Below are 27,163 nucleotides of genomic sequence, written 5' to 3'. Positions count from 1 at the left end.
TCGATCTTTGAGGTCTTGAAACGACCCTGGGCTGTTGGCGTAGACCTTATCTTTTACGTATTCCAAATAAAAAAGTCACAAGGTGTTAAATCACAGATCTCGGTGGCCAATTGTGATCACCTATTCGAGAGATAACACGGTCCGGAAACTTTTCCCGTAAAAGATCAATGGCTTCGTTGTTTGTGTGGCACGTAGCGCCGCACACTGGGCGCATTGTTTAATGGTATTTCTAAATTCCAGAATAGCACCAACAATAAAATCAAAAAGAACTACTAAACTCCGACTTACAGTTTTTTTTTTATATATTAGATATGTCAAAAGTATAATTTTTGTATAGTATTGAACTGACTAAGAAAAAACTTCAAAGCCCAGGGTGGTTTTTTTTCCTTTTGCTTGAGCCGACTTCCAATTTTTTATTTTTCGTTTAGGGTACGATATTTTTATATATTTTAGCCGGAAGAACAAAGGCTGTGAAGCATTTGATTATCTATTTATAATTAATTTTACGCAAAAAAAAAAATCATATTCCTTCATATTCTTGGATCTGCAAGTTGAGCTACATTTACCTACGGTCAGAAACTAGTATCAACGTGTTGCTTAATAGCGTCTCTTTCAGTTTTAATCAATTGCAGGTGCCACCAGGTGCCACCAGGCGCCATTGATTATTTTTTGGCAATGATAATAACTAAACGCTTTCTAGTGTGTGCATAATGATAACGAAACACTTTTAATTTTGTTTTGACATTTTGAGGGTAATTCAGAATTATGAACTTACATGTATCCTGTGCGTAAATATTTGCTGGCTTATATTAATAAAAAAAAAAAAAATAATTAAAATTTATGAATTAAAAAAAAAATTGTTTTTTAAAATTTTTTTTAAAAATAGTTTTTAAGCATGTTCTTTTCATACACAAATATACACAACTTCGTTAGTAGTAAAAATGTAAATATTTTTTGGGATGTATACTTTTTTCCGCATCTCTGTACAAAAATCCCTAGTGTGCGCCGTCTTGTTGAAAATAAACGTTGTCCAGATCAATATCATCCAATTCCGGCGATAAAAAATCGTGAATCATCTCTCAATAGCGCGATCCATTCACCAATAACACCTGTTATAGGAAAACCCTATATGTAGGCAGCAAAATTTTCCGACCCATCGAACTCAACATATAATTTGAAGGAATTATAAGGCAAATCGCCTGTCACAACATTTTATGATTGCAGCCACTTTTCGCGAATATGCGGATTTATTGGCAACAGGTTTTGATTGCATTTCGTACGAAATTTTTGTTCGAAATTCGCGATAGTAGCACCAAAGGTCAAAATTTGTCATGGTTAATATGGCGATTGAAAAGTGACCACGGTCCTACCTTCTTTGTGTACTGTGGTTTTTTTATATCCTTGTTCACTCCGCTCGGGAGCATAGAGTCTCTGCAAGACTTTTCCATCGTACACGGTTCTGGGCTGTTGTTTTTGCGACTGTGCTTGAGTATGTAAAAAAAATTGAATTTGTAAATGCGCATTCAATTTTCAACTGATGCAAATGCAGAGAAGCTCTAGTGTTGTTTTTTCAATTTCGCGTATTCGCACATTAAATGCATGAGGCGGAAATGGCGAAAGAATTAATGAAGTATATTTTTCGCGTTGTCTAAAAGTGTCCTTCCTACAGGAGGGAGTCTCTTTCAAGCGTGGAACAATCAAAATAATTGCTGCATTCTAACCATATTTACATATGTACGTACCCACAAATGTAATGATTTTGCCAGTATTTCCAAATCCAATTTTCAGATACATTATTCAAGAAATCTAAAAAGTGAATTGTAAATATTTTGCAATATTACCATACATAAATAACTACCAAACTAAGCATACTATTTAACCACAGTGAGAATTTTCATAAGAAAAAGCATAGAAAACATACACAAAGGGACCCAAATATGCACATACATATATATCCATTATACATATATGAAATTTACAAAGTGTAAAATACAAAAGATTTCAGTGCACATTTCGGCACAGATTGCAGATCTATAGAGCTGCAGCTCGCTCTCACTTTTGGCCAAATTTATATGTATGTATGCACGGATATGTATTGGAGTCCATGAGTGTGTTTGAGCAGTAACTGTGGCATACTTTAGTTTATTCACTCCAAGTTACAACAAACTAACCAGCAGAATCAATGCGATTTTAGAAAATTTTCCAACGAAAAATAAAGAAAAAATATGCCAAACAATTTGCAAGACAAATATAGAAATGCAAAGTAGAGAAAAGAAAGCAAGAGTTTAAGAAAGGAGCAGAAGTAATCTGTGCTGCAGGACATTTTGTTGATTGCACCAAAGTTTACTTCGAAATTTATGCAGCTGCTGCATATGACTTCTATGTATATATAAACATAAAATATATGTACACACGTAGATAGAGCGATTTGTTTATTTTTTTGGTTTTACAATTTTGTATATTTTTTATTTTGCTTTTCTTTTTCTATTGAATTCAATTTAGATGGTTGCTGCCATTTTGGTAGGAATTTTAAATAAATGAACAATTTCAGATTTTTTTGCTCAACCTGTTTTTAGTGAAATTGTTTGCAAAATTCATTAATTAATTATGTTTCTGAGACACGCACACACTTACCTAAATACAAAAAGAAAAATGCTTACAGAATGAAAACCATAGAAATCGAACGCTCATTCTTTGAAATACGGCGGATTCACCCAGAAAGTGCTGAGTTAACTTATTGTCTTCCTCATCTGTACAGCTCCGATTTTTGATGTTCATATCTTCAGCAGTTCAGTGCTTTGTTAGTATCTTCATACGAAGCAGCTTATATGAAGCACCTTATACATTTATACATTCATAATGAATTAATTAATATTGAGGCATCTTAATTTTTTCCTTTTTCAATATATATGTTCAATAAAAATTGCTCGTTAGTATCTTTATTTCGTAGTACTAGTTGTAATTTCTAAACGTTATTCTGCTTATACTTTAAGATGCGTTAATAAAAAAAAAATACGAAGCAGCTTTGAGCTTCAGGTTCTTCATTCAGAGGGTGTCTTCGAACGTAAAAATCGAGACTTTGGAGATTTTCAGAGTCCTACACCAATGCTAGTGGCTGCCAGGCCCGACGAGAGGGGGGGGGGGGATCGGGTACTTTTTCCCCCGGGCCCGGAGTTTTCAGAGGGGCCCGGACTCGAGGGTAATTCCAAGAAATTTCCTGCTTGAAAAAATATAGTAAATAATACTTCTACCAGAGTTCCGTCACAGACTTTTTTTGGTGTCACCATATCGAATGTTATGATCACGATTACGAAGAATAAATATAATATGGTGATACAAAAGTGTATATTATTGAGCTCTTATTAAAATGGAACATTTTATGCTACTGATTTAAAAGGTAATTAATAATTATAGTGATGATTAGATTAAATTTAGATAGTTGTATTTTCAATGAAGACCAATTTTGAAACGTAGTTATTCTTTAAAGCAATTTGTCCTTACGTTGATAAAGAATTAAATGTAGAGATAGCAATAATACTTTACTTATAGACTAGAAATTTTTGATTTTTCACTGGGTATGTTATTATGTAAATAATTTTTTAAATTGGTTTCCCCAGTCAATTTCACACTTTTATTTTATTTTTTTATTTTCGACTTTAAAAGAATGTCAAACTGTTGCAAAAGGTTTGCCAAACACTTCGTCAACATTGCCAGCAAGCCGAAAGAAGAAACGTAATGATGAAGAACCTGAGAATTCAGCGGAAAATATGACCGCCGAAGAAATTGATTTCAAGAGGAACACATTTCTCGTCATCATGGACTCAGTTATCACTAGTATTGAAAATCGGTTTACTGCAATTAAAAACATAAACAACATTTTCTCATTCCTGTGGCTATTTCCTAAAATTGAAAAAGCAGAACTTCAGACAGCAGCTCTTAATTTTGCTAAAAAATGCCCTTCTGATGTGTCGGAAGAAATCTCAATTGAGATGTGTCACTTGAAGAGTGTGTACAAGGCGAATTTTACTGGAAAATCGGAATGTTGTATGCCTCCGTTCGACTTGTTGAATGCCATCACAGCTAAAAACTTGGATACTCTGTTCCCGAACATCTGCATTGCTTTGCGAATATTCTGCACCCTGCCAGTATCGGTTGCCGGCGCCGAAAGATCGTTCAGCGCTTTATCAAGGATCAAAGACTACCATCGTTCTTGTTGAACTCAGAGTCGAGTAACAGGATTGGCAACTTTGTGGCAGTCATTTTCAAATATTTATAAGGCTCACAAAATGAATAAAAATTTTTTTTTTTATTTCAGATCTGCTGAAGAGTTTTCTAAAATTCATTTTAATCAATATTTCATAATCAATTCTATAAAAAATTTTATCAATGAGTTTTTCAATGTTTAAATGTTATATCACTATAACATAATACGCATTTTGATAAATAAAAAAAATTTGAAGGGGCCCGCATCTCAAGTTTCCCCCGGGGCCCGAATACTCTCTCCACGGCCCTGGTGGCTACTATAACATAGTATTTTCCACAACTTGTGATAGCAAGAAACCGAGAGAGGCTTGAACGCTCAGATTTCCAAACCCAGAACACCACTGTGTACTGGGACCCAGTATATGTAGATTGACCTTATTGAAATATTGTGGCGATCTTCGACAATCCTGAGTACTGACGCCTCGACTGTATGCCACGGATGTATGTATTTTGCATGTTTGTGTTTTTCGAAAATGATAAATATAACTTTTTTTCTGAAAATTTGTTTTCTTTTTCAATAAACATTAAAAAAAAAATATTTTTTTTCTTAACCATTTGAAAAAAAATTTGAAAATTCAAAAAAAAAAAAACCAAAGACGTTTCAATTAAAATCTCCATGGCAGGATTTTTAACATTGAATAAATCTCAAAATTATAAAAAAATTTTAAAACTGTGAGACATTCCGTTATGAAAGATTGGTGTAGTTATGGCCCAAAGCTAGTTTTTAGCGCTTTCCCGCCATATAAGCACAGCAAAATGGGGTGCTTTCCGAAGCTATTACCGATTTTTATTAAATCAATACTCATGCATTTTACTGGCAGTCCAACAGAATCAAGACCTTTATTTTCTACATTTTCGTATGACAAAGGACGAGTCTATAATGACACGCTTGTTGATGCGGTTACGCAGTCATGTCTGCACTCTGGGTTGATAGAGTACCAGGTTTGACCATCAACTATGGTAAAAAAACAAAATTGTGAGAGCAACTTCGGTTGCAGCGTCACACGGGACTCGGCAGCAGTATTCGGTCTGTTCATTTTACACATACAGTCACTCGCAATTTATTTGATACAGATACGATTTTTTTGTAAAGTGTTCTATGTTTTATAATATTTTGCGAAAATGGAGAAAGAGAGTAAGCAGACAACCTATTTATATTCGTTTTTTTTTTTCATTTTTCAACATAAAATACAAAACAGTGTTCACTCATTACATTTTAATGCAAAAAATAAAAATATACAGATAATTCACGCCGCAGCTTAACAGCTTATGACACAGTTGACTTAAGTTTGTTGGGTATCCTTTATTATCAATTACAGATTGAAGTATAGGTGACATGGAAACAACCAATTTTTTTGAGCATTCTGGACCAGTTTGGTTCCACTCTTTAAGTATTGCCTTTTTAAGATCAGTTTGGTTATGGATGCTAAATAGATTTAGTTTTGTCTTCAAAAACGACCACAAATTTTCGATGACGCTCAAATCCGGTGATTGTGGAGTTTCAACAATGTGGATACATTTATATTTTATTTGTTGTATTATTTGTGACTTGTGCTTGGAGTCATTATCTTGGTAAAAGCGAAAGAGATCTTCAGTTTGTAATTTTTTAGTGCTTTGACCCAAATTTTCTTACAGAAGTTTTAAATAAACATATTTGTTCATTGTTTCTTCGATAAATTTCAAATGTCCAATTCCATTTTGATGACAATCATGCTCAAACCATAGCGCTATCATCGCCATGTTTTATAAATCGCAAATCTAGGAGGTTGAGCTCGTATTGGCTTCGTGTCAAACAAATTTATTTTTATATTGTCTGAAAAATTACGGTCCTTCAAAATGTTGGGGTTTTATTTGGATGGTCCTGTGCAAACTGCAATCTCTTACTTCTATTCTTGGAACTTACGAAAGGTTTAATACGGGCTATGCTGCCGTTTATATTTGCTCCCTCAGAATTCGAACAGTTTCTTGATGGCAAGTCTTACCTAAATCCATTTTGGCCATTTTAGTTAACTTTCGAGCATTTGTTGCTGGATTTTTGTTCACTTGGCGCACTAACCACTAACACTCTTTCTCTGTGAAAGTTTTTTTTAAATCTGTCGTCCCTTATTTACCACACGATTTCAAGCATAAAGTGTTCAATAAATGTACAATTTCGGAAATTTTACGATACGACATTTCTTTTTTGAAATGTCCCCTAACTAACTAGCGCTGTTCTGTTAAAAAAAAGACAAGTGTGCATAAAATTTGATATTGCTTTATGCCACATTCACTCTATAAATTCTCGCATAATAAAAATACAATTTCGTTTGTTGATATTTGCTCCGGAAATAGCGGTACCTTTAACTGTATCATTTAATCTGCTGCGAGAACTCTATGTATCTATGTTTTTTGCATTCCAATCAAATGAGTGGAAACTTTTTTGTATTTAATCTTGAGAAATGCAATAAAGCAAAATAAATACAATGTGCGCATACTATGTTTTTCCATTTGCGCAAAATATTGTGAAATAGAGAACACTAATAAAAAAATTGCATATGGATGCAATAAATGCAAATAAAGGTGTGAGTGACTGTATTCTATGGCGGAACAAGTCCAGTCAGAACAACATCAAACGATAACCAGCTGATTGGCTGACGCAACCGGAGCCATGGCAGCGGTTTATTTACGACAAAACTGAGATTGACTGGTAGTACTCGGCCTATAACACAGGCCTGCTAGCTTAATTCAATGTAGCTTAGATTAACTTCGACGCAAAATAATCATTTGAAATATTTTGAAGAGAAAACTCGCAAGCCTTCTCAACTTGGCTTAAGAGTAAAATTTCACATCTTCGATGTCAATTTCAATTAAAGTTTTATACTTATATGAACATATTAACTTTTGTAAAACTAAAATCCATTAGCACATGTATTTTTAAACGATTTTTAAAGTTTGCTTCCTTTCGTTTCTTACCATTTAATGACGAATTTTAATGTTTTTTCAATATTTTTTGGCATTTACGTTTGACCAAACTATGCTTTTTACTTTCTCTCTTTTAACATCACTTGGTTTTTATTTATTTAACATCACTTCATTTTATTTTTTAACATCACTTCATATATTTGCAAGCAGATTTTTTGCGCATTTTGAGTGACTTTTCACATAATTCCAACGATTGCTGCCAGAATCCTGTCTGAATGCTGGCAGGCAGCGACCCATGATTGGTCAACAACAATACTTGCTTGTTTAAGTCGCGCAAATCTATGGCAATGTTCGGTGCTGAACTGGGACGGCAAGTGATGCGTTGCGTTGTTGGCAGCAAGGATTTGTGGTTAACGTTAAAGTGCACTTTCGCAGATATGCGAGTGCTTCAAAAGTCAATATTATCAGATTTTATAACAGATTTTAGCCATGCGATTTTTTCTCATTCAACAGCTGGCTAATGGAAGTGAGTGTAAATTAAAAGCGACATATTTTTTTTTGTTAAATTAAAAATAATTTTTTACGGTTCTTAATTTGCAGCATTTGTAAGGTTCGTGTGAGAATGTGAATAAATAGTTTGCTATAAAAAAACAGATATGTGTAGAGGTTTATTTTAAAATGACGAATTCATGACGCCGGTACCTGTATTTCGCCAGCGGTCGGTTAGCACTTAGTAGTTAGTAAAAGCTATTGAAATTAGTCGCCGCTTGGTGAGGTTTTATCAAAAACTGTTTTCAATTATAAATATTATCTGGCGGACAGGGTTACTAAATATTTTAAAGTTGATAAATCTATAAAATATATGGCGGACTAGATTCCGCGAACTTGACGTACGAGTTACTTTAAATCTAGGACTGGCCTTCCGGCATGATGCGTTTTCATAGCTCCCCACACATTTTCAATGGGGTTGGCGTGTGGAGACTGGGAAGGCCAGTCCAATACTGTGACGCCATTTTCTTGTTGTGTTTTTTCTCAATAGGTTTTTCTGAGAGAAGTTGTTTTGATGATGTGGGACGGTGGGATATGTTCGCCTCCTTCAGTCGTCATTCGATGGTGTTGATACTCATATCTGTTCCCTTTTTAGTAAGAATTATATGTGCTTAGTGCAGTCGCAAAGAAAGGTCCCGCTTAAAAAGTTGGACAATCTTTTTATCCTGCTGTTTTGTCGTCACTCGCTTCAAGCCGCGCTCGGAAAAGTCATCAACATTTTTGTACACCTAATACTGCTGATTCCACATCAGAAAAAACTTTTTTGATTTTTTAATCACTTTTGCAGCCGCGGCGTAAGAAACATTTCGCAAATTGGTCAGTGTCATACTCGTAAGTAAAGGTATGTATCCGGATGACGATTTAATAAAACTTGCCCAAACCCGCCGCATTTAAATCCCATATAAATATTACTGAAATCGCGCAAAAGCCACGCCCACTTTTTATAAATAGGCAGGATTGGATCGAGGCGAAAATCAGTATCGGAGCTTGCACTTCTGTCTTCATTGACGGTTCAGCCAATTTTAACTGCTTTTGAACCGGTCGAATACTGCTAGTGTTTTTAAGCTGAACTCTTTCTGCTTTCCTGCAGGCATGCAAAATACTTAGGGAATGAGGGAACGAGGGCCCCAGTACAATATACGAAGGACTCAGCAAGCCCTTTGGACTTCTCGCCATTCAATTTCCAAACTCGTAGCAGTGTTTACCGGTTACTGGACGATCGGCACACACGCGAAAAAGCTAGGGTTACCATTTAACCCCCATTGAAGAAGCTGTGGGGACCTTTCAGAGAAGAAGACTCTTGAGCACTTTCTCTGTAAATGTTCGGGCTTGGCAGCTTGACGATTCAGGTCACTGTGTGATCCTTTCTTTGACATTCTGGGGCAGTGCACCTATCTAAATCCCATCAATCTTCTCAAGGAATCAACAGCTGTGGCTGGATTTAGATATCTGCCTGTTGGAGCTCTCTTAATGGTATCAAAATGGCGCTTCAGTGCTACTTGAGGAGTGCCAGATTGGCACTTAACCATTTCACCTACCTACATACTTTGATGTTGTTCCACAACTGGAGGTACCTACAGTTTCAAGCCGACTCCGAATGGCATATGTTTTTTATGAGGACCTTTTTCATGACAGAAATACCTTCGGAGGTTTGCCATTGTCTGTCGAGGGGCGACTATAATTACTTAAGGTAAATTAAATTGCAGTAAGGATTTTTTTCATTTTTGTATATGTACATACAAAGCATTTGACTCGTATTGAGAATTCTATATTTCACGTAGAATGAGTAATTTAAATAAAAGAGGTAAAAAAACACGATGACGTACAAAATTAATAACTTTGTTGCTAAAGCAAATGTCTTTAACACGTTCGCGGACGTGAATGCTATAGCATTCATTTTTATAGTGATGCAAAATGACGTGAATGCTACAGCATTCAAATTTTAAAGTCAAGTTTTGTTCATTTAATTTAAGTTTTTGTAATTAATATACATTTCAAAGTAATGAATTCATTAGGTACTTTCATATAACAGTTATAGTACGATGTTCTGACTACTCTTATAATATGAACATGTATAATCAGATTCTGGATATTACAATTAGTTTCAAAAATAATTGCCTGTCTATTTTTGCAGCTCCTTGAAATTTTTAGTGTCCCCGAACGGAAAGTGATGGAAATATTTGTTTGGGCCTCTACAATTTTGCTATTAACTGGCCAATATTTGTCTGAATCTTGTTGGCATAAATCTGCGACTTCAAGTAGAAAAAATACTGGAATGGTTAAATCGGGCGATCTTGCTGGCCATTCCAAATCGCTAAAATGGAAGATTACGCGATCAGGAAACGCGATCCTTCCCAATATCCATTGTGGTCCGTGCTGTGCGCACGGTTACACGGTTTTGTTAAAACCACGTGTTTACCAAAACGTGAACACCACACCACACAGTGGCTTTGGGTGGATGTAATGGTTTTTCGTGCGCCTTATCGCTCTTGATTATTTTCGACAAAAAATCGTCCTCTTCGTTGTTGAGATTGAAGTTGGCTAGTCAGTAATTGACACGCGACTTATGGTCAGTAGGCATTAACGGTAGCACTTATCAGAATTGCCGAAATAATCGTAAGTTAGATTTATTGAATATTAAAGTAAACGTAGTATTATATTAGACTCAATAGCAGAACTCTAAACTGGTGACTGAACCATGTGTTACCGCTGCCAATCAACAACTGCCTGTCCTTTTCTTGGCTCACGCTCTCAACCTCGTTCGGCCGTCATCCGCTGCCAGGATTGCCAACTGTGGTTTTCCACTAAGTTTTTCACTAAACATGTTCTCAGCTAAATAACCAGTACAGTGGCGGCCGCGCGCTGCAAGGTCTCGTGTGATTCGATTCTGTTCGAGTCGAGCAGCTAAGCGCCGGAATATTTTCACAATTGGTGCCTGTTTGCATACTGCATATGTCTGGTTCACTAATGTCAAATACGATTGACGTGCGACATAAGCAAAAATTATACATCTTCCAATAGATTGATTAATTTTGTTTGTAAAATTTATTGAACTTAAATTCGAAAGCCTTTGAATGAAACTAAATGCTAAATTTACCGTAAAAGAGTTAACCTAATCACATTGGTTCAGGTACAGGTTTTTCCAGCAGGGAATCGTCAGAATAATTGACCGGCGTTTATATTTGATTTGTGCCCCATCCTGGATAAACTAAATCATAACAAATGTAATACGAGTATGTGCGAGGTTTTCATGTTTTGTATGTTGGTATCATAGGTATCTGAAACGAATATGCCCGTCATGTTGCACATTTCAGAGTCAATTTGTCGCAATTTTACACGCGAACACCAGCACGTCAGTTATGTTAGCAGGCGCAATATGTGAATAAATAAAATATCAAAGACTTAGCAAATGAATTGTATGTACGTAGTGTATTTACTCAACTCTGCTCATAAACCGAGTGAAACAATTCACACGTACATACGTAAAATCACTTATTCATGAGCGTAGGTGCAATCACAGTTGGTTTATGTACAGCGGCGGTCATATTATAAAGGCAATATTTTCTAAACAAGTTCAATTACACGGTACGTTTTTTTGGTGGAAAATCACTTTTTTGCTTTCGCTGAAATAATTAATTATTATTGTTTTTTATTTATTTATACAACTTTATTCTGAAAAAATGGTTGCAAGTGAATCATTGAAAGTATTACCCATCGCTGGCTACTACTTTCTCCCATCTTTCTGGTAGATCTCGTATACCGTCGTGGTAAAACTGTTCATCTTTTGAGGCTATCCATGGATCAAGCCATTTTTTGATGTCTTTATATGAATGGAACTGCTGGTCAGCTAGACCATGCGCCATCGATCGGAACAGGTGATAATCGGACGACGCAATATCTGGAGAATATGGCGGGTGGGGTAGGATTTCCCATTTCAGTGTTTCCAGGTAGGTTGTAACGGGTTTGGAAACGTCAGGCCGAGCGTTGTCATGCTGTAGAATCACTTTTTCATGCCTCTCCGCGTATTGCGGCCGCTTCTCGCGTAGTGCTCGGCTCAATCGCATCAATTGAAGTCGATACCGATCCCCTGTGATGGTTTTGCTTAGTTTTAACAGTTCACAATAAATAACACCAATTTGGTCCCACCAAATACAATAACTTTAGCAGCGTGAATATTCGGCCGAGGCGACGACGTAGAAGCATGACAGGGCAGTCCCCATGACTTTCTTTTCTTTGGATTGCTGTAATGAATTCATTTTTCATCACCCGTCACGATACGATGAAGAAAACCCTTCCTTTTTTGCCGCTGGAGCAGTTGTTCAGAGGCGAAAAAACGACGTTCAACATTCCTTGGTTTTAACTCATATGGAACCCAAGTTCACTGTTTCTGAATCATTCCCAAAGCATGCAATCGCTTGGAAATCGATTGGCGGACAACTCGTAATACTGAAGCAAGCTCTTCTTGTATTTGACACCACGGATCCTCATTGACCAATGCCTCAAATTCAGCGCCTTCGAAGGTGTTTGGCCTTCCTTCACGCGGACGGTCGTCAACATCAAAATTACCGTCTTTGAAGCAACGGAATCAATCTCGGCACGTTGTTTCACTTAAAGCAGCATCTACGTAAACTTTTTGTAGCCCTCGATGCGCCTCAGCCGCCGTTTTTTTCGAATGAAAGAGGACAAGCAACACTTCTCGCAAATGACGATTATTCGGCACAAAATGAGACATTTTCACAAAACCAAAAGTATATGATACCAAAACTAAATCACTAATGTGTCGAAGCAGTTTGTTTACCATATGTCTAAGCTTGGTTTATGACGATTAGGTTATGTTAGAATCGACTAGCGCACACTGCTGGCGGCAAGTATTGGCTTAGTTGCGCACCTAATATAAAAAAAATTTAATAATAAACCCTACAAGATTTATCCTTATCAAAAAATACACGGTTTTCCTCCGAAAGACGGATGCTTCTCAATGTGGAAGCTTGGCAGAAACACAATCGAAGCCTTGCCCCAGCCGTTTGAGGAGGAAGCGCTACTCGAAAGTAATTTGATTTATTGCTATGAATTTATATCCAAAATACAGGGTGGCTGATGAAAGCCGCGACCAAAAAAAAATTGAATAACTTTTTTTCTTTTTAAGTTATCTGTTCCATTTTTGTTTTAATTTGCAGATTGATCTTTAAAATTTATTAAAATGGATAACTGGGACACGCAAACAAGAATTTGGATAGTCCGCCGCTATCACGCACTGGAGTCCGTAGTTTTGGTACAGAGAGAGTACAGGCGGATGTTTGGCGGCGATCCCCCGAGCAGATGGACCATAATGAGACTGGTGAATAATTTTGCTGAGCAAGGAACAGTCGCAAGAAGGCCTTATCATCGAAACCCACCAGTTCGGACGGAGGAAACGATCGCTGCTGTAGCTGCAGCTATACAAAGCAATCCAAGGGTTTCAACAAGAAGCTTATCTGCTCAACTTGGTGTCAGCCGGCAGTCTTTGCAAACAATAATGCACAAAGATTTAGACTTATTTCCCTACAAAATTCAAATGGTTAACAAACTGAATGCAGCAGACTTGCCGATTCGCTTGGAATTTTGCCAGAAGATCCTGCAAATGGTGGAAGAAGACCAAAACATGTTAAACTGCCTTTTCATGTCTGATGAGGCCCATTTCGATTTCGACGGCAATGTGAACAAACAAAATTGTCGAATATGGAGTACTTCTAACCCACAGATACTCCACGAGACGGAATTGCATCCTCTTCGCGTGACAGTGTGGTGTGCGGTTTCTTCACGCTGTATTGTCGGGCCTTATTTTTTTGAAGAAAATAATCACACCGTTACGGTTACTGGAGACCGTTATTTGAAAATGCTGAAAGAATTTTTCTATCCAGAACTACACCGAAAGAGAATTCCTTTCAACTCTGTGTGGTTTCAACAAGATGAGGCAACGTCTCACATAGCCCAGACTGTTATGACAGAGTTGCGACGAAAATTTCCCAATAAACTGATTTCAAGAAACTCCGAATTTCGTTGGCCTCCCAGGTCGCCTGACCTTACTGCACCTGACTTTTTCTTGTGGGGTTTATGTAAACAAGAAGTTTATAAAACAAAGCCAACAAATTTGGATGAACTAAAACAATCCATTCGGGCAACAATTGCGGCTATTCCTGCCGCAACTCTCAAAGCAGCAATGAACAACTTTTTACTAAGATGCCGCACTTGTGTCAACGAGCATGGGGGGCATTTAAATTCAATTATTTTTAAAACTAGTTAAGCTACATTTAATAAAATTTAATGACCTTCAACTTGAAAAAAAATAAATGAATTCCATACACTAAAAAAAAAGTTATTTGAGTTTCTTAATGTAGCAAAATTCATCAGCCACCCTGTATTATCATCAAATCTTTAAGTTCAGAAGTAACAGCCCAGCAACCGGTCATGTAAACCTGCCATAGCGTCTTCGAAAATCTGATTTTTCCATTGAGTGGAGAAAAATATATGTCTAAATCGCAATATTACGAAGCCTCTGATAAAAGATTGAAATAATGATGATGATTAAAGAAAACTATGATTTTTAATTCATTTATAATTTTATTTTACTCCACACTAATAGTGAAGAGTTCGCCTTTGGTTGGCATTAGCTAACTCAAGCTAATATTTATTAGAACTGGATAACCAATGAAAATATTGTATTAAGAATATTTTTTTAATTGTATATCACGAATATATATGACCCAAGTTGAAAAAGGGAAAAAATAAAATGGAAAATTGCAAGCACTTTTAATTCTAGTCCCGCCTATTTCCATTTAAACAAAATCAGCAACATACGATATGTTCAGAGAAACCTGCTTTTGGGGTTTGAAAAGCGGAAGCAGAAATTGAAGTGATTGAAGCTATGAGTGATTTTACGTAATCCTACATGAAATCATGTTTTCGTTTATAAAATGACATTTTGGGGGCGTGTGAAAAATTCCTCCCAAAGCATTTTTTGCTATAAAAGTGCCTGTAGTTTTTTTTTGCTTTGATTTTTGTCGCACACTACCGGTCTCCGAAATGGAGTAAAAATATGAACTTTTGTGATTAGGATCGACTTTAAAAGTATTGCCTTTGTACTTAACAAAACCAGAACAAGGTCCAAGAGCCCCAAAATCAGTGAAAAAGGGCATTTAAGTTCAGCTGTGGTTATTTTTAATCACACATATTCTATAAGAGAGGTTATTGTGTCCACAAGTATTTAAAAAATATGTTACCAACTGTATGGGATTTTTATAATATGGTCTAGTAGTGGAAATTGCGCTTCCACAGGCATCCAGTAATGTTATATAAGTGTATCAAGAGGTGGCGCATTACACAGCTCGGACTACTACGAAATTCTAGTTTTCTTTACAGAAAATGTTAATCCGATTTAATCGCGTCCTCATCACTTTTGCAGAACGTACTTGTGAGTATAAGGCATTATTGGATCTTTAGTGCTTCTTCAGAATTTTATTGCCCGCTTTTAGTATACATATATGCGGTTTTCATTAGGATACTCTATTGAAATATCGACCTGAAAAATGCAATATGCTTTTTAGCTCGTGCATGTGATGCTCTTTCTGCAACTTCAATTCAGTCACCGATTCAAAAACTGTTTGAAAAAGCGTCTGACTGGGTGACGATATTATAGCTCTTTCGGAGTTACGAATACAGATAGCCAATAGTCAACTCATTGCAACTTTGCTTCGGGAAGTAGAACCAACGCAGAAAGTCTTCCTATTTGAAATCAAGCAATGGATTGTTAAACCTCATTTGGGACCCAAAGCTTTAAATAAAAAATTCTGTAGTGAAGAGGACAAAAAAGTCTTTGAAGGAACTAAGATATGATGGTAAATACAAATAAAATTATGTCGGAGGAGCCAATATCCGCATTTAATATATAGGGCAGCGTAGAGCAAAAAGCTCAGCAACTGGGTGGTACTGAGCAAGCGAGTGTGTACAAAAAAAAATTGAACATCGTTTTTAAGTGTACTTAATTAATGTAATAAAACATTTAAACCAGAATTGCCATCAGAAAAGAACTATTTCGATTTGTATGGAGAAAAACCTTCTACTTGCAACCACTTCGAAACTTGCACCAAGCCTGTTTTTCATTACGTGCAAGAATCGAGGTTCTAGTCTATTACAAATGGTATTGTCGCTTTTATAGCTATCGGTGTAAACATAGGTAATATGCAAGAAAAGGATAAATAAACTAATAAAAACGAAGTGCCGCGTGCTAAATTGTGAAAGCGCAAATGAAAATATAGTCTCCAAATGTAGTTTCCTGCATTTTTATGCAGATGATGCCGTCACAAGGAAGAGTGTATATGATTTCTTGTGTTTGGTGGTTTCTATTGCTTTCGCCTACTCTTCCTCTTCCCAAACAACTAATTCCCTTTCGTAGTTCAAGTACATAATTGTCAATAGCCTGGAGGTGGACTATTGTTACATAAGACTTAAGTAAATAAATAAAAGAAATTTACAAGCTGGTGTTATGTATGCATTTAAGTACCACTATCGGTTAAATACTAAAACTACCAGATATTAATATGTTTATTAATTTAAAAGCTTTTAGCCAAATTTGCTATTTCATTTTGTTATACAATTTTAATTTTTGACTCAACGTGAAGCTTTTTGGTGGAGAAATCCCATGGGAGTCGCCGCATCATTTTGAGGATTTTATTTTGCAATTTTCTAGCACACGATTTTTGCAATGTTAATCTAGGCTGGGCAGGCATATAATATTATTCATTAAAAGTTTACTTGTGAATTACTAGTTTATTTTCGCTTAACCTTGAGCGTTTATTGCCTAAAAGATACAACATTTTAGTTGTTAGAGTGGTGGAGAAGTTATTAATCTCTTGATATTTGGAATTAGCTAGTGCTAAGAATTAGCTACGCATTTCTTACTGAACGGAAGATTATTAAATAGACTTTGTACTTTAAAATATCAAAAAACAAAAATAAAATAAAATATTAAAAACATTTTCGTTTTTTTGGTGGGTGAGGTAGGGTTCAAAATATCTTCGCACTTACAGCGACCGTCGTGTGGTGTGGCCCCTAAACCGATCCCTCCTCTCCTTCTGGGGAGACATCCTTTCCGGGACTGCTTTCTATATTACTTCGGGAGGGCCCAGAACGGCATCCATAAAGGACCAATTGTATTCATCCACGTCTGGGTCCTCCATATTTGTAACCAGCTTTCTCTATCGCTTAGTTGTACTGTGTCGAGTTAAATTTTTTTTTTTCGTAGTACGTTCGTGATGAATTTCTTTACTGCGTTCCAGCTGTCCTCGCGTTCGAGCATTTTGCTGATTATGTTGTTCAGCGTGATGCCGCCAATCTGCTCCTTCAGAGTATTTCTCTCTGCTAGCCATCTGTTACAACTAAAAAACGTGTGTTCAGCGTCATCACTCATCGCTTCGCAGTATAGGCACTTGGAATCGGTTACCTTGCCCATGCGATATAGGTATCTCCAGAAGTATCGGTGGCCCGAGAGGAACTGAGTTAAGAAGTAATTTACTTCCCCGAAGTTCCTTTGGACCCATTTGTCAATTGATGGAATAAGTTTCGCCGTCCACCTGCCACTCGGTTCAGTATCCCATCGGCTTTGCCACTGTAGCATGATTTAACATCTCCGGTCTGAAAAGCTATGGATGACGTGTTTCTTCTTGGAGTCCCACGCATCCATTCGTTCTCGGACCATGAGGTCGACGGGTATCTGCCCGCTGATCACAAAAACTCCTGCGCCTAAGAAACTGCGCTAGGCTGAGGCAACTCTGAGCCGCTGTTCGTTGCACATCCTCCAGTGGTTTGCGCTTAGCTTTGCAGCTAAGCTGTCGCCAATTAATGTAAATTACACATTTTATATATAATAAAAAAATAAAAATAACAAAAATCAAACAAACAAAAAATGCTGTATTGACTGAACTAGTTTTCTATAATTTGGTTACCACTGTAAGAGTACACGCGACTGCATTCAAAAATCATTTATATTGCCGCCAAAGTTTGAAATTTGTCTACACCGTGTCGAGGCGTGCGCGCTATAATTCTAACCTAGCACTTGGCTGTTGGGAGTGCTGTCATATCTCGATGCTAAATATTTATTTGGAGCAAAAATAATGTCGAGATGCCGCTGTGTAATAATTTAATTGCATGCTAAGTTACGCATGCTTGTGAATTGGTATACAGTTGCAGCAGGAGTGATAGAAAGTGACACCATGCGAATTGAAAATAATGCAAATGGCTAATGCGTACACTTGTTTGTATATATCGAAGGTTTACATATCTTAAAATATAATTTTCATAGAAAAAGGCGAGCAATTTATAATATCAATATAAATAACGAACAATTTTTAAATTTGTCAAAACTAGTTTTATCTGCTCAAGCTTAAATTGTACCTATTTATGTAATTTTACTCTAGTTAAATAAATACGAAGTCGACAAGGCTTTAGTTTGTAAGTGTTACAATTATTCATTATTGTTGTTCTTTTGAATAAATAAAATAACCATTACTTTGATAAACACAATTTTCTTTATACAAATATATACTCGTAAACATATATTTCTGAACAACTTAAGTGTTATCTCTAAATAAAGGCGATTGTAATTAAATTTATTTCCAATTACTAATTCTCAAAACTTCAAGTTTACAATTTGTTTTCCCATAAGCACTTATACACATTTGTATGTGCGAAACTTTGTAAATTTGTAGATATGTATGTATATATGGATATGTTAAAATTCTAAGCACTTTAATCCATTTGCTTGGTATCACTTTTAGAGATTTATACATAAAATGTTTAGAAGTTTGTATACACTAATACGAGGGTTGCTATTTATATTTCTGGCCTTGGACACTTCTCGTGTTGTCAGGCAGATACTTCCATTCATACTTCTGGGACTTAGAACGTTTGATATGTGAGCCAAATTTGTGTAGTACACAGTGGGTTTAAAATTCGTCTCGGCAAAAAATGGAATTAAACTGTGAATATTTTCTTACGATTCTTTTTCACAATTTTCGGCGTGGATTTGGTAGGTAGGTGAAATGGTTGAAGAGCCAGTCTGGCACCCCCAAGTATCACTAAAGCGCCGTTTCGATACCACCTGCAACAGCCAGCTAGAGCTGTTGATATAATGGACAAGATTGATGGGATTTAGGTTGGGGCACTGATCACCCATTGATCTTAATCGTGTAGCTGCCAAACCCGGACATTAACAGAGAAAGTGTTCTACAGTCTCTTTCTCAGAAAGGTCCCCACAGCTTCTGCAATAGGGGGTTAAATGGTAACCCTAGCTTTTCCGCGTGTGTGCCGATCGACCGTGACCGGTAAACACAGCTACGAGTTTGGAAATTGAATGGCGAGGAGTCCAAAATACTTTCTGAGTCCTCCGTATATTGTACTGGGGCCAAAAGGTTTTCAAAATAGCACATGAAGAAATGGCGCTCCATCTTTTCTGCGCTTTCCTGAGAAATAATTTGTATAGTTCCCCTCTAACAACTGTCAGTTGGATTCCGATGACCGGGAAGGAGGTCTCTGAGGCCAACTCAGTCGCCTTCCGGCAAGCTCATCAGCAATTTCATTTCCCTCTATGTTCTGGAACCCAGATTAGAGAAATGTTATCGGGGTTGATTAACAAGACAAGAATGCATCGGTGAACTGAATTCTTTTCACGGCAAGCAAGCACCGTAAAGATTGATCCTATTCAAAATCAGTTTTTATGCCAGAAAATATCGCCGTGTCACATACTGTGAGATTGAGGCATCCTTAGTATGAGAAATCAATAAGATTTTATAAGATAAAAATAAAAAAACATAAGCTGCTTATGGTTAAAAGTAGTGCTCGCGTTGAAAAAACGCCCTGGAGGCACGACTGGAGAAAGTGCCTCGAAAGGTGGTTCAAACGAATGAAAACGTATATTGACCATCATGGAGAATATTTTGAAAAATAATGAAACGTTTTCAACCCCCAAAATTTCTTTTTCCATGTTTGTCCAGAAATTGAAAAACAATCCTCGTATTTCATGAAATTTTTGTAATTTCGAACGAAATTTGTGAAAACACCTCACAAGTGTCAAATTTTGGTTATTGTAATAGGATTTAAAGTGTAATAAAATTATTTCAAATTAATATATGTAAGTAAGACTTAATACACTCAAGTGCTTACTTTCTCTGGCAGAGGCTTGCAATATTGTAAATTTCAAACTAGATTCTGCTATATATCTGATTTAAAAAATTTAGTTTCCTATTTGCAGGAGTTATCTTGGCTTTATATATTGATGTAAAATGGCAAAAATTATTTATATTTAGAAAACAATTTGAATGATAAAAGCTCTCCAACTTCAGGGACGAGGGTATGTTGAAAGGCTGTAACAGCTAAGTGGTTTTGGTTGTAACTGTCACATTTGCTGTTTGTTATTCAGTCACTTACAAATGTTAAATAACTCTGGTAAGTTACACCGTTGACCAGAATGGGCAAATGATAACATTTATTGTAGTAGTAATAAAAATAGTGCGAGCGTTCCGCCCACAATACCACAATTTGCGAAGCCAACATTAAATGGTGTAAGGCTAGAAATAGGAGATAGCGTCAAATATTTAGATGCAATTCTCGACAAGAAACTAACTCGGAACATGAATGTAGAGGACAGGGTAAGGAAAGCTGCCGTAGCTTTATTCTCGTGCAAAATGTCAATGAGACGCAGGTATAGGCTGCATCATAGGGTTCAACGTATAGCGCTTATATGTGTCAGCGGCGCTCTTAGAACCACACCCGCTAAAGCTCTGAATACTCGTTTCTTCTTACTTTCTCTTAGTTGGTACATAAAATGCAGGCAACACCGCTGCTCGGCTTCCCGCAACTAATCAATGGCGCGAATTAGGTGGTGGACACTCGGCCATAATACTCGGTCTGGATCGAAACAACCCTGTTGACTATTTTTTAAATGACCCATACATTAATAGGTTATTTAGTACAAGAACTCCAGCTAGATGTGAGTGGGTTGACAATAAACTGATCGGAAAAACTGATTAATAATGCTTTTGATTTTTATAGTTTTTTTCTCCTTACACATAAAAACATTCACGTGACCTTTTTAACAACAATTAAATTTTTTTGATACAAATTGGCTTCTGTTTTAGCTTAAATGACACGAAAACCAGTTAAACTATCTAGACTGCGTTGAATGACTAGAACTAGGACTAGTGACTATTGCCAAGTTTTGGTAATTTATTAGTTTATTATATGATTTTATTAAGTTTTTTTTGCAAATATAATTCATTCTTCCACAAAAAACCGTATAAGTCCAAGTTTTGAAACTTGTGTTCACAAAATCTTTTCTTTCAAAAATTTAATTAGAATTTGTAACAATATTTGGAGTGAAAAGTTATTTAGCCGAATTCATTTTGTCGTAATAAAGTGCAAGTTTTAAGTGGTTGAAAGATTGTATAATATCTCTGTAATGAAAAGGCTCATCATAAAAAATAGTCGGAGTCGGCTTAAAACTGTAAGTCTCTCCATTTGTGGAACAACATTGTGAAGCGCGCTATAAATAGGAGAGGAGCTCGGCTAAATGCCCAAAAAAGGTGTAAGCCAATTATTACTATTTTTTTTAATAAATTCGACGAGAGTTCAAAAACTTCAAAAGGTTATTTTTTAATCTCGTGGTTAACATACATTCGATTTTCGTTTTTTTGTAATGTTGTATTAATATGCAAGTCCTAAACATATGTTTACAGTTTCAACTAAAAATTATAGTTTTAGACATATACAAAAGTTAGACGAATTAGGTATGCACGGAAATTTTCAGCTATCAAAAAAAAAAAGTAAAACACATCTAAGTTTTTGGACAAAAATAACACCATAACCGTAAGATTCAACAGACTACAAAACACCTTTGATTTTTGGGAATTTTTTCGCTGAGGTTTCATGCTTTCCATACAAAATGTATACCCGAATTTTTATAACTTCTCTTTTCATTCCAATAAACATAAAATATTCATTTTTAAGGGGTGTGCATACTTTTGGTTTTTCTGTTGTACATTCAATGTATGCGGAAAGATAATATATATATACGAAAGTGATTTTTTTATTTCAATTTTTTCTAGCACAGCAAAATGGAATTAGCTTTCTAATAAATATAAAGATGTAAATAAATATACACATATATATATGAGTATACCAATTTTGAATGTGTCTGTGAAATAATTTTTATAAATGCTTTGCGCTTGCAAACTAAAAGCATTAGCTAAAGCAACTCTGTCAGACGCGCTGGCGAGCAAAAGCTGCTCAGCTGCCAAAAACCCCATAGTCATGTCACAAATACATTAAGCGCATACATTTCGTTTTGTGTGGCATGCAGGCTGTCAAAATAAAATATACGTAAATCGTATGACCTAGAATGAAGCCACAAGGCAGTTCAAAAGTTTAATGTGATTGCATGCCAAGCTACAACCAAACAATTTTCAAATTCCAATCTAACAGGTGTGTGGCAAGAAGTGATTTTTTATATAAACAGTATAGAGAGATGTAATATTTTTATTCTAAAATGTGTACAAATCAGTCAATACTATAAACTATTCAAATACTAAAACTATCTATAATTTTTTTGGAGAAGCTAAGTATCGTGCGGCATCGTACGAGCCGCAGAACTTAATCGCTCAGGCACAATATTTTATAACAGCGTACAATTGTTGGCGTATGTCGATCATATCGATATCATCGGCCTTAACAATCGCGCTGTTAGTTCTGCCTTCTCCAAACTGGATAAAGAGGCAAAGCGAATGGGTTTGGTGGTGAACGAGGACAAAACGAAGTACCTCCTGTCTTCAAACAAACAGTCGGCGCACTCGCGTATCGGCACCCACGTCACTGTAGACAGTTATGATTTCGAGGTTGTAAAAGACTTCGTTTATTTAGGAACCAGGCATTAACACCGAAAACAATGCCAGCCTTGAAATCCAACGTAGAATCTCTCTTGCCAACAAGTGCACCTTTGGACTAAGTAGGCAACTGAGCAGTAAAGTCCTCTCTCGACGAACAAAACTAACACTCTACAAGACTCTCATCATGCCCGTCCTAACGTATGGCGCAGAAGCTTGGACGATGACAACATCCGATGAAGCGACGCTTGGAGTGTTCGAGAGAAAGATTCTGCTTAAGATTTTTGGACCTTTGTACGTTGGCAACGGCGAATATCGCAGACGATGGAACGATGAGCTGTATGAGCTTTACGATGACATAGACATATCGCAGCGAATAAAGATCCAGCGGCTTCGTTGGCTGGGTCATGTCGTCCGAATGGATACAAACGCTCCGGCTTTGAAAGTATTCGATGCGGTACCAGCTGGTGGTAGCAGAGGAAGAGGAAGGCCTCCTCTGCGTTGGAAAGATCAGGTGGAGAAGGACTTGGCTTCACTTGGTGTGTCCAATTGGCGCCGGTTAGCACGAGAAAGAAACGACTGGCGCGCTTTGTTAAACTCGGCCAAAATCGCGTAAGCGATTATCGCGCCAATTCAGAAGAAAAAGTATAATTTTCATCACTTCAGCAAAAAATTATAAGGCAAACACGAAAAAGCTGGGATAAATAATTGCAAAATAAGCCACAAGTTACAAACATTTGTGTTTAAAACGACATCGAAAATTTCATGAATATCGGGTTTTTCTTCTAAATGTATGCAACATTCAAGGCAGCTGTCCAATTAATACGTGCTTTTGATACTTCTGCTGAGTTTACTAAAAAAAATGTTAACCATAATTTTTTTTTTTTTTTGCCTTGTTGACTCCTCTCGGGAGCATAGGGTCTCGAAAAGACTCTTCCATCGTACACGGTTTTGCACCGTCCCATGCGATGTCGGCATATGCTCGTTCGCGCAGTATCGAACTTCCCTAAGTGTTTTTTGGTTGACTGCGACCTCTGCTCCCTTGCAGATTCCAGTCCAGTGACATCCTCGTGATGCTATCTGGCGGTTTTTCTCAATGTGTCACCTATCCATTGCCACTTTCTGCGTTTGATTTACCTAAAATGGGTTCTTCGTTCGCTTATCTCCACAGTGCGTCGTTACTGATGGTGTTTGGCCAGAATATTCTGCAGATGATGCGGAGGCATTTGTTGATGAATGATTGTATCCTCTGAGTGATGGTGTTAGAAACCAGCCATGTTTCGGTTCCGCACAACAATACTGCTTTTACGCATGAGCCGAATATTCGTAGTTTAGTGCGCCTGGAGGTTTGCGAACTCTCCCATACCGTATGCATTCGCCTGAATGCCTGTAATTGGCGTTTTCATCTGCGCCACCATCGGCCGTGATGATGCAGCCGAGCTGCAGCTTTCAACGAATTCCACCGGGCATCCGTCAACCAATATCTGCCTTGCGTTATTGTGGTTAACTCTCATGGCCTTGGTTAACTCTCTGACCTCCAGTCCGACAGTGCGTGCCAGCGCGACTAGTTTGTCCGCCTTCTCTTGCATGTCAAAGAGTTTGTAAGAGAGGAGGTAGATGTCATCGGCGAAGTCCAGGCCCTCAAGACGTCTGGTGAAGCTCCATACGATGCCGTTTTTGTCAGTTAGCTCATTACGTCATCAAGGACGACGGCAAAGAGAAAGGGCGACAACCTTGCCTTAAACGTGCGTTGGTACTGAATGGATCGCTGATATCGCCTTTGTGAAGCACTGCCAGTTCGGAGTTCTGGTAGAGGGCTTTGGTGAGGTGGATTATCTTGGCGGGAACTCCCTTTCTACTCAGTGCCAGCCATATTGCGTCTCGTTTGATAGTGTCGAACGCCTTCTTAAAGTCTATGAACAGCATGTAGAGTGGGGAGCGCGACTCAACAGATTGTTCCACTATAATCCGAAGTGTGTTGGCTTGCTCAACACAGCCTCGGTGAGGACGAAAACCAGCTTGCTCGTCTCTTAAGGAGTGTTCGATATCTTTGAGCCTGCTTTGTATGATTACGGCTACAATTTTGTAGATGGTCTTAAGTAGGGTTATTCCTCGCTAGTTGCCGTAGTCACACAGGTCGTCTTTCTTGGGCAGCTCCACTATGATGCCATTTTTCCAAGACGGACGCAGCTTTTCAATGCTCTAAATGGCAGTGATGTGGGGATAAAGAATTTCAGCTGATATTTGCGGGTCGGTTGTTATTAGTTCAAGCAGTATGCCATCTGCGCCCGCCGCTTTTTTGAGCTTCAGCTTCTTAATTGCATCCTTAATCTCCACTAGGCTAGGGCGAGCTGTTGTTTTGCTGCCCACTTCTAAGCTAGGTACACTGCTAAGAGCAATGTTGCGAGTTGCTTCAAAGTGTTGCTTCCATCTGCGGATATGGTCATCATTGGAAGTCAGCAAAGCACCATTCAGATCTGCTCTCTGATCGGCTGGTTGCTGTTACTCCGCTGGTTGGTTAGGCGGTCAACTATGTGGTACAGCTGTCTCGTGTTGTTTACACCTGCTGCCGCTTCGGCATCGCCAGCAAGGTCTTCAACGAAATTTCTCCTATCATTTCTGGCTAATCAATTTATGTACTTCATACATGTGGGGGGCGTCTTCATGTTGTTTTAAGCCGACTCTGACGGTAGGTAGTTTTTTGTTTAATGAGGTACTTTTTCATATCAGAAATACACTCGGAGGTTTGTAATTGCCTGGCGAAAGGCGACCGCTATTAGAAAATAATTTTCATTTCATAATTATCATTTGATATTTCATGAGGAAATACATATTTGCGGGTTAAAGATTCAAAAGGAAATCTTTGAGAGAATTCTAGTTTGGACCCCAAAATTTTAAAATATATTTTTTTTTTTAATATTGTATGTACTTAGTTGTATTCTTAATACTAATTAATCTAATCGAGTAGTTTTCATAAGCTTTAAGACATTCAAATATTCTCTTTCAGTTTTACCACGCGATGGACCCCACATTCGAGGCCAACAAGCTCAATATCAAATCGGCGATACATTAAGTTTGAATTGTACCTCGGGTAAATCTCATCCGGCATCACGGCTACAATGGTTCATCAATGAGCAAGTGGTAAGTCATTGACCAAACAAATAATCCTGTCCATGTTAGATTAGTTTCTAATATAAAAGAAAATGAAAATAGATACATAAAATAAAATAATAAAATGATGATCACGATAGTGTTGTTGTTTTGAGTTTTATAATAAAATTAATTCACAGGGTGCGGCACTCGAAGTGAAAGCAACTTCAGACCGTTCACGCAGCTGATGCACGGGCATCAGCTCTCTGTTACTTGGTTAAATGAAAATCCAAAGTATTGTTTACAAGTGCGCGGACCCATTTTGCTGAGACTAAACGTGAAAAAAGAAAATCAGTAATGGATTTCAGTAATGGGCCACGCGATCGGTCTGAAATTGGTTTCACTTCGAGTCCCGGACCCTGTAACTTATATACCAGACTAAATCAACGCAATCCCCTGAACATATCCTCGAAACTTGTCCTTCTGTAGCACAACTGCGAGCACAAATTTTCAATTAACACAAACCCTTTCACCTCCTCTCTAATCCCAACTTAGAAAATATGCACAAAATCCTTACTTTCCAAAAACTTCCCAAACTGTATCATCTTATAAACAAATTCTCAAGTGTATACGCCTATATATAAAAATTTAATATTACTTTTTACAGACGTTAAATCTAGTATAACCCTAAACTAAGTCTAACTAGTTAATTTTAAGCACATAGCATAGCTTAAGGCCTTAGAGGTCATTGCCATCTCCTTCTACAGTTAGATTTAAGTTTTGAAAACTTTTCTAACTGCTGTAAATAAATAAATCCTTAGCGTTTCCTCACTGAGTTCACAGACTAAGTTCCTTTGGCACGACCATCCCCTTTTTAACTTAACGAAAAATAAGCAACGGGCCAATATCAGCGGCTTTATTAACAAATCAAATTATCATATCTGAAGTCTGAAGCCCTCACAATAATTTCGAGATGGTAATAGTTTGTGTCAAAGTATATGTCTATTAATATGTGGACTATTTTGATATGTTGTGTGGCTCCTAGGGTTTCGTGAAGATTGTTCTCACCACATATAAGACCCGAAAATGAGCATCTACGGCGATGGTAGCTTTCACAGAAAATGAATAATATCCTTGAAGCCCTAAATAGGAACTGTATACATAAATGTATTGTTAAATTAAGCCCAACAATATGAATTAGTGATAGTGCACTCTTGTGCCCAAAACAAATAATAACTTGGACAGTCAAGCGGAACTTAAAACACATGCCCCTAATGTTCATAAATTGAATATTTGAATTTAATTAATCACTTCAGTGACACAGAAATATTGATTTGTGAACGATTAAATGGGATTTCTATGCAGGTTAAAGTGCAGCTAATCAAATCCTTCCATATAAGGACTCAATAGAGTCCTACTTACCGCAACTGAGCATTTAAGTATGATCAAAT

At 37.1% G+C, this 27,163-nt stretch overlaps 1 protein-coding gene across 1 annotated transcript in view; it reads left to right on the top strand.

The window, feature by feature from the left end:
• The window catches only part of LOC129235795 (uncharacterized), a 145,143-nt gene that overhangs the window by 61,837 nt on the left and 56,143 nt on the right, over positions 1–27,163 (top strand). The window contains exon 4 of the mRNA XM_054869836.1: positions 25,630–25,763. Coding sequence (XP_054725811.1) covers positions 25,630–25,763 — 134 coding nt within the window. The remainder of the gene's footprint in view (positions 1–25,629; positions 25,764–27,163) is intronic.

This window comes from Anastrepha obliqua, chromosome 1 (assembly GCF_027943255.1).
Source record: "Anastrepha obliqua isolate idAnaObli1 chromosome 1, idAnaObli1_1.0, whole genome shotgun sequence".
Lineage (NCBI taxonomy): Eukaryota > Metazoa > Arthropoda > Insecta > Diptera > Tephritidae > Anastrepha > Anastrepha obliqua.
This window is presented reverse-complemented; position numbering and strand designations above follow the sequence as displayed.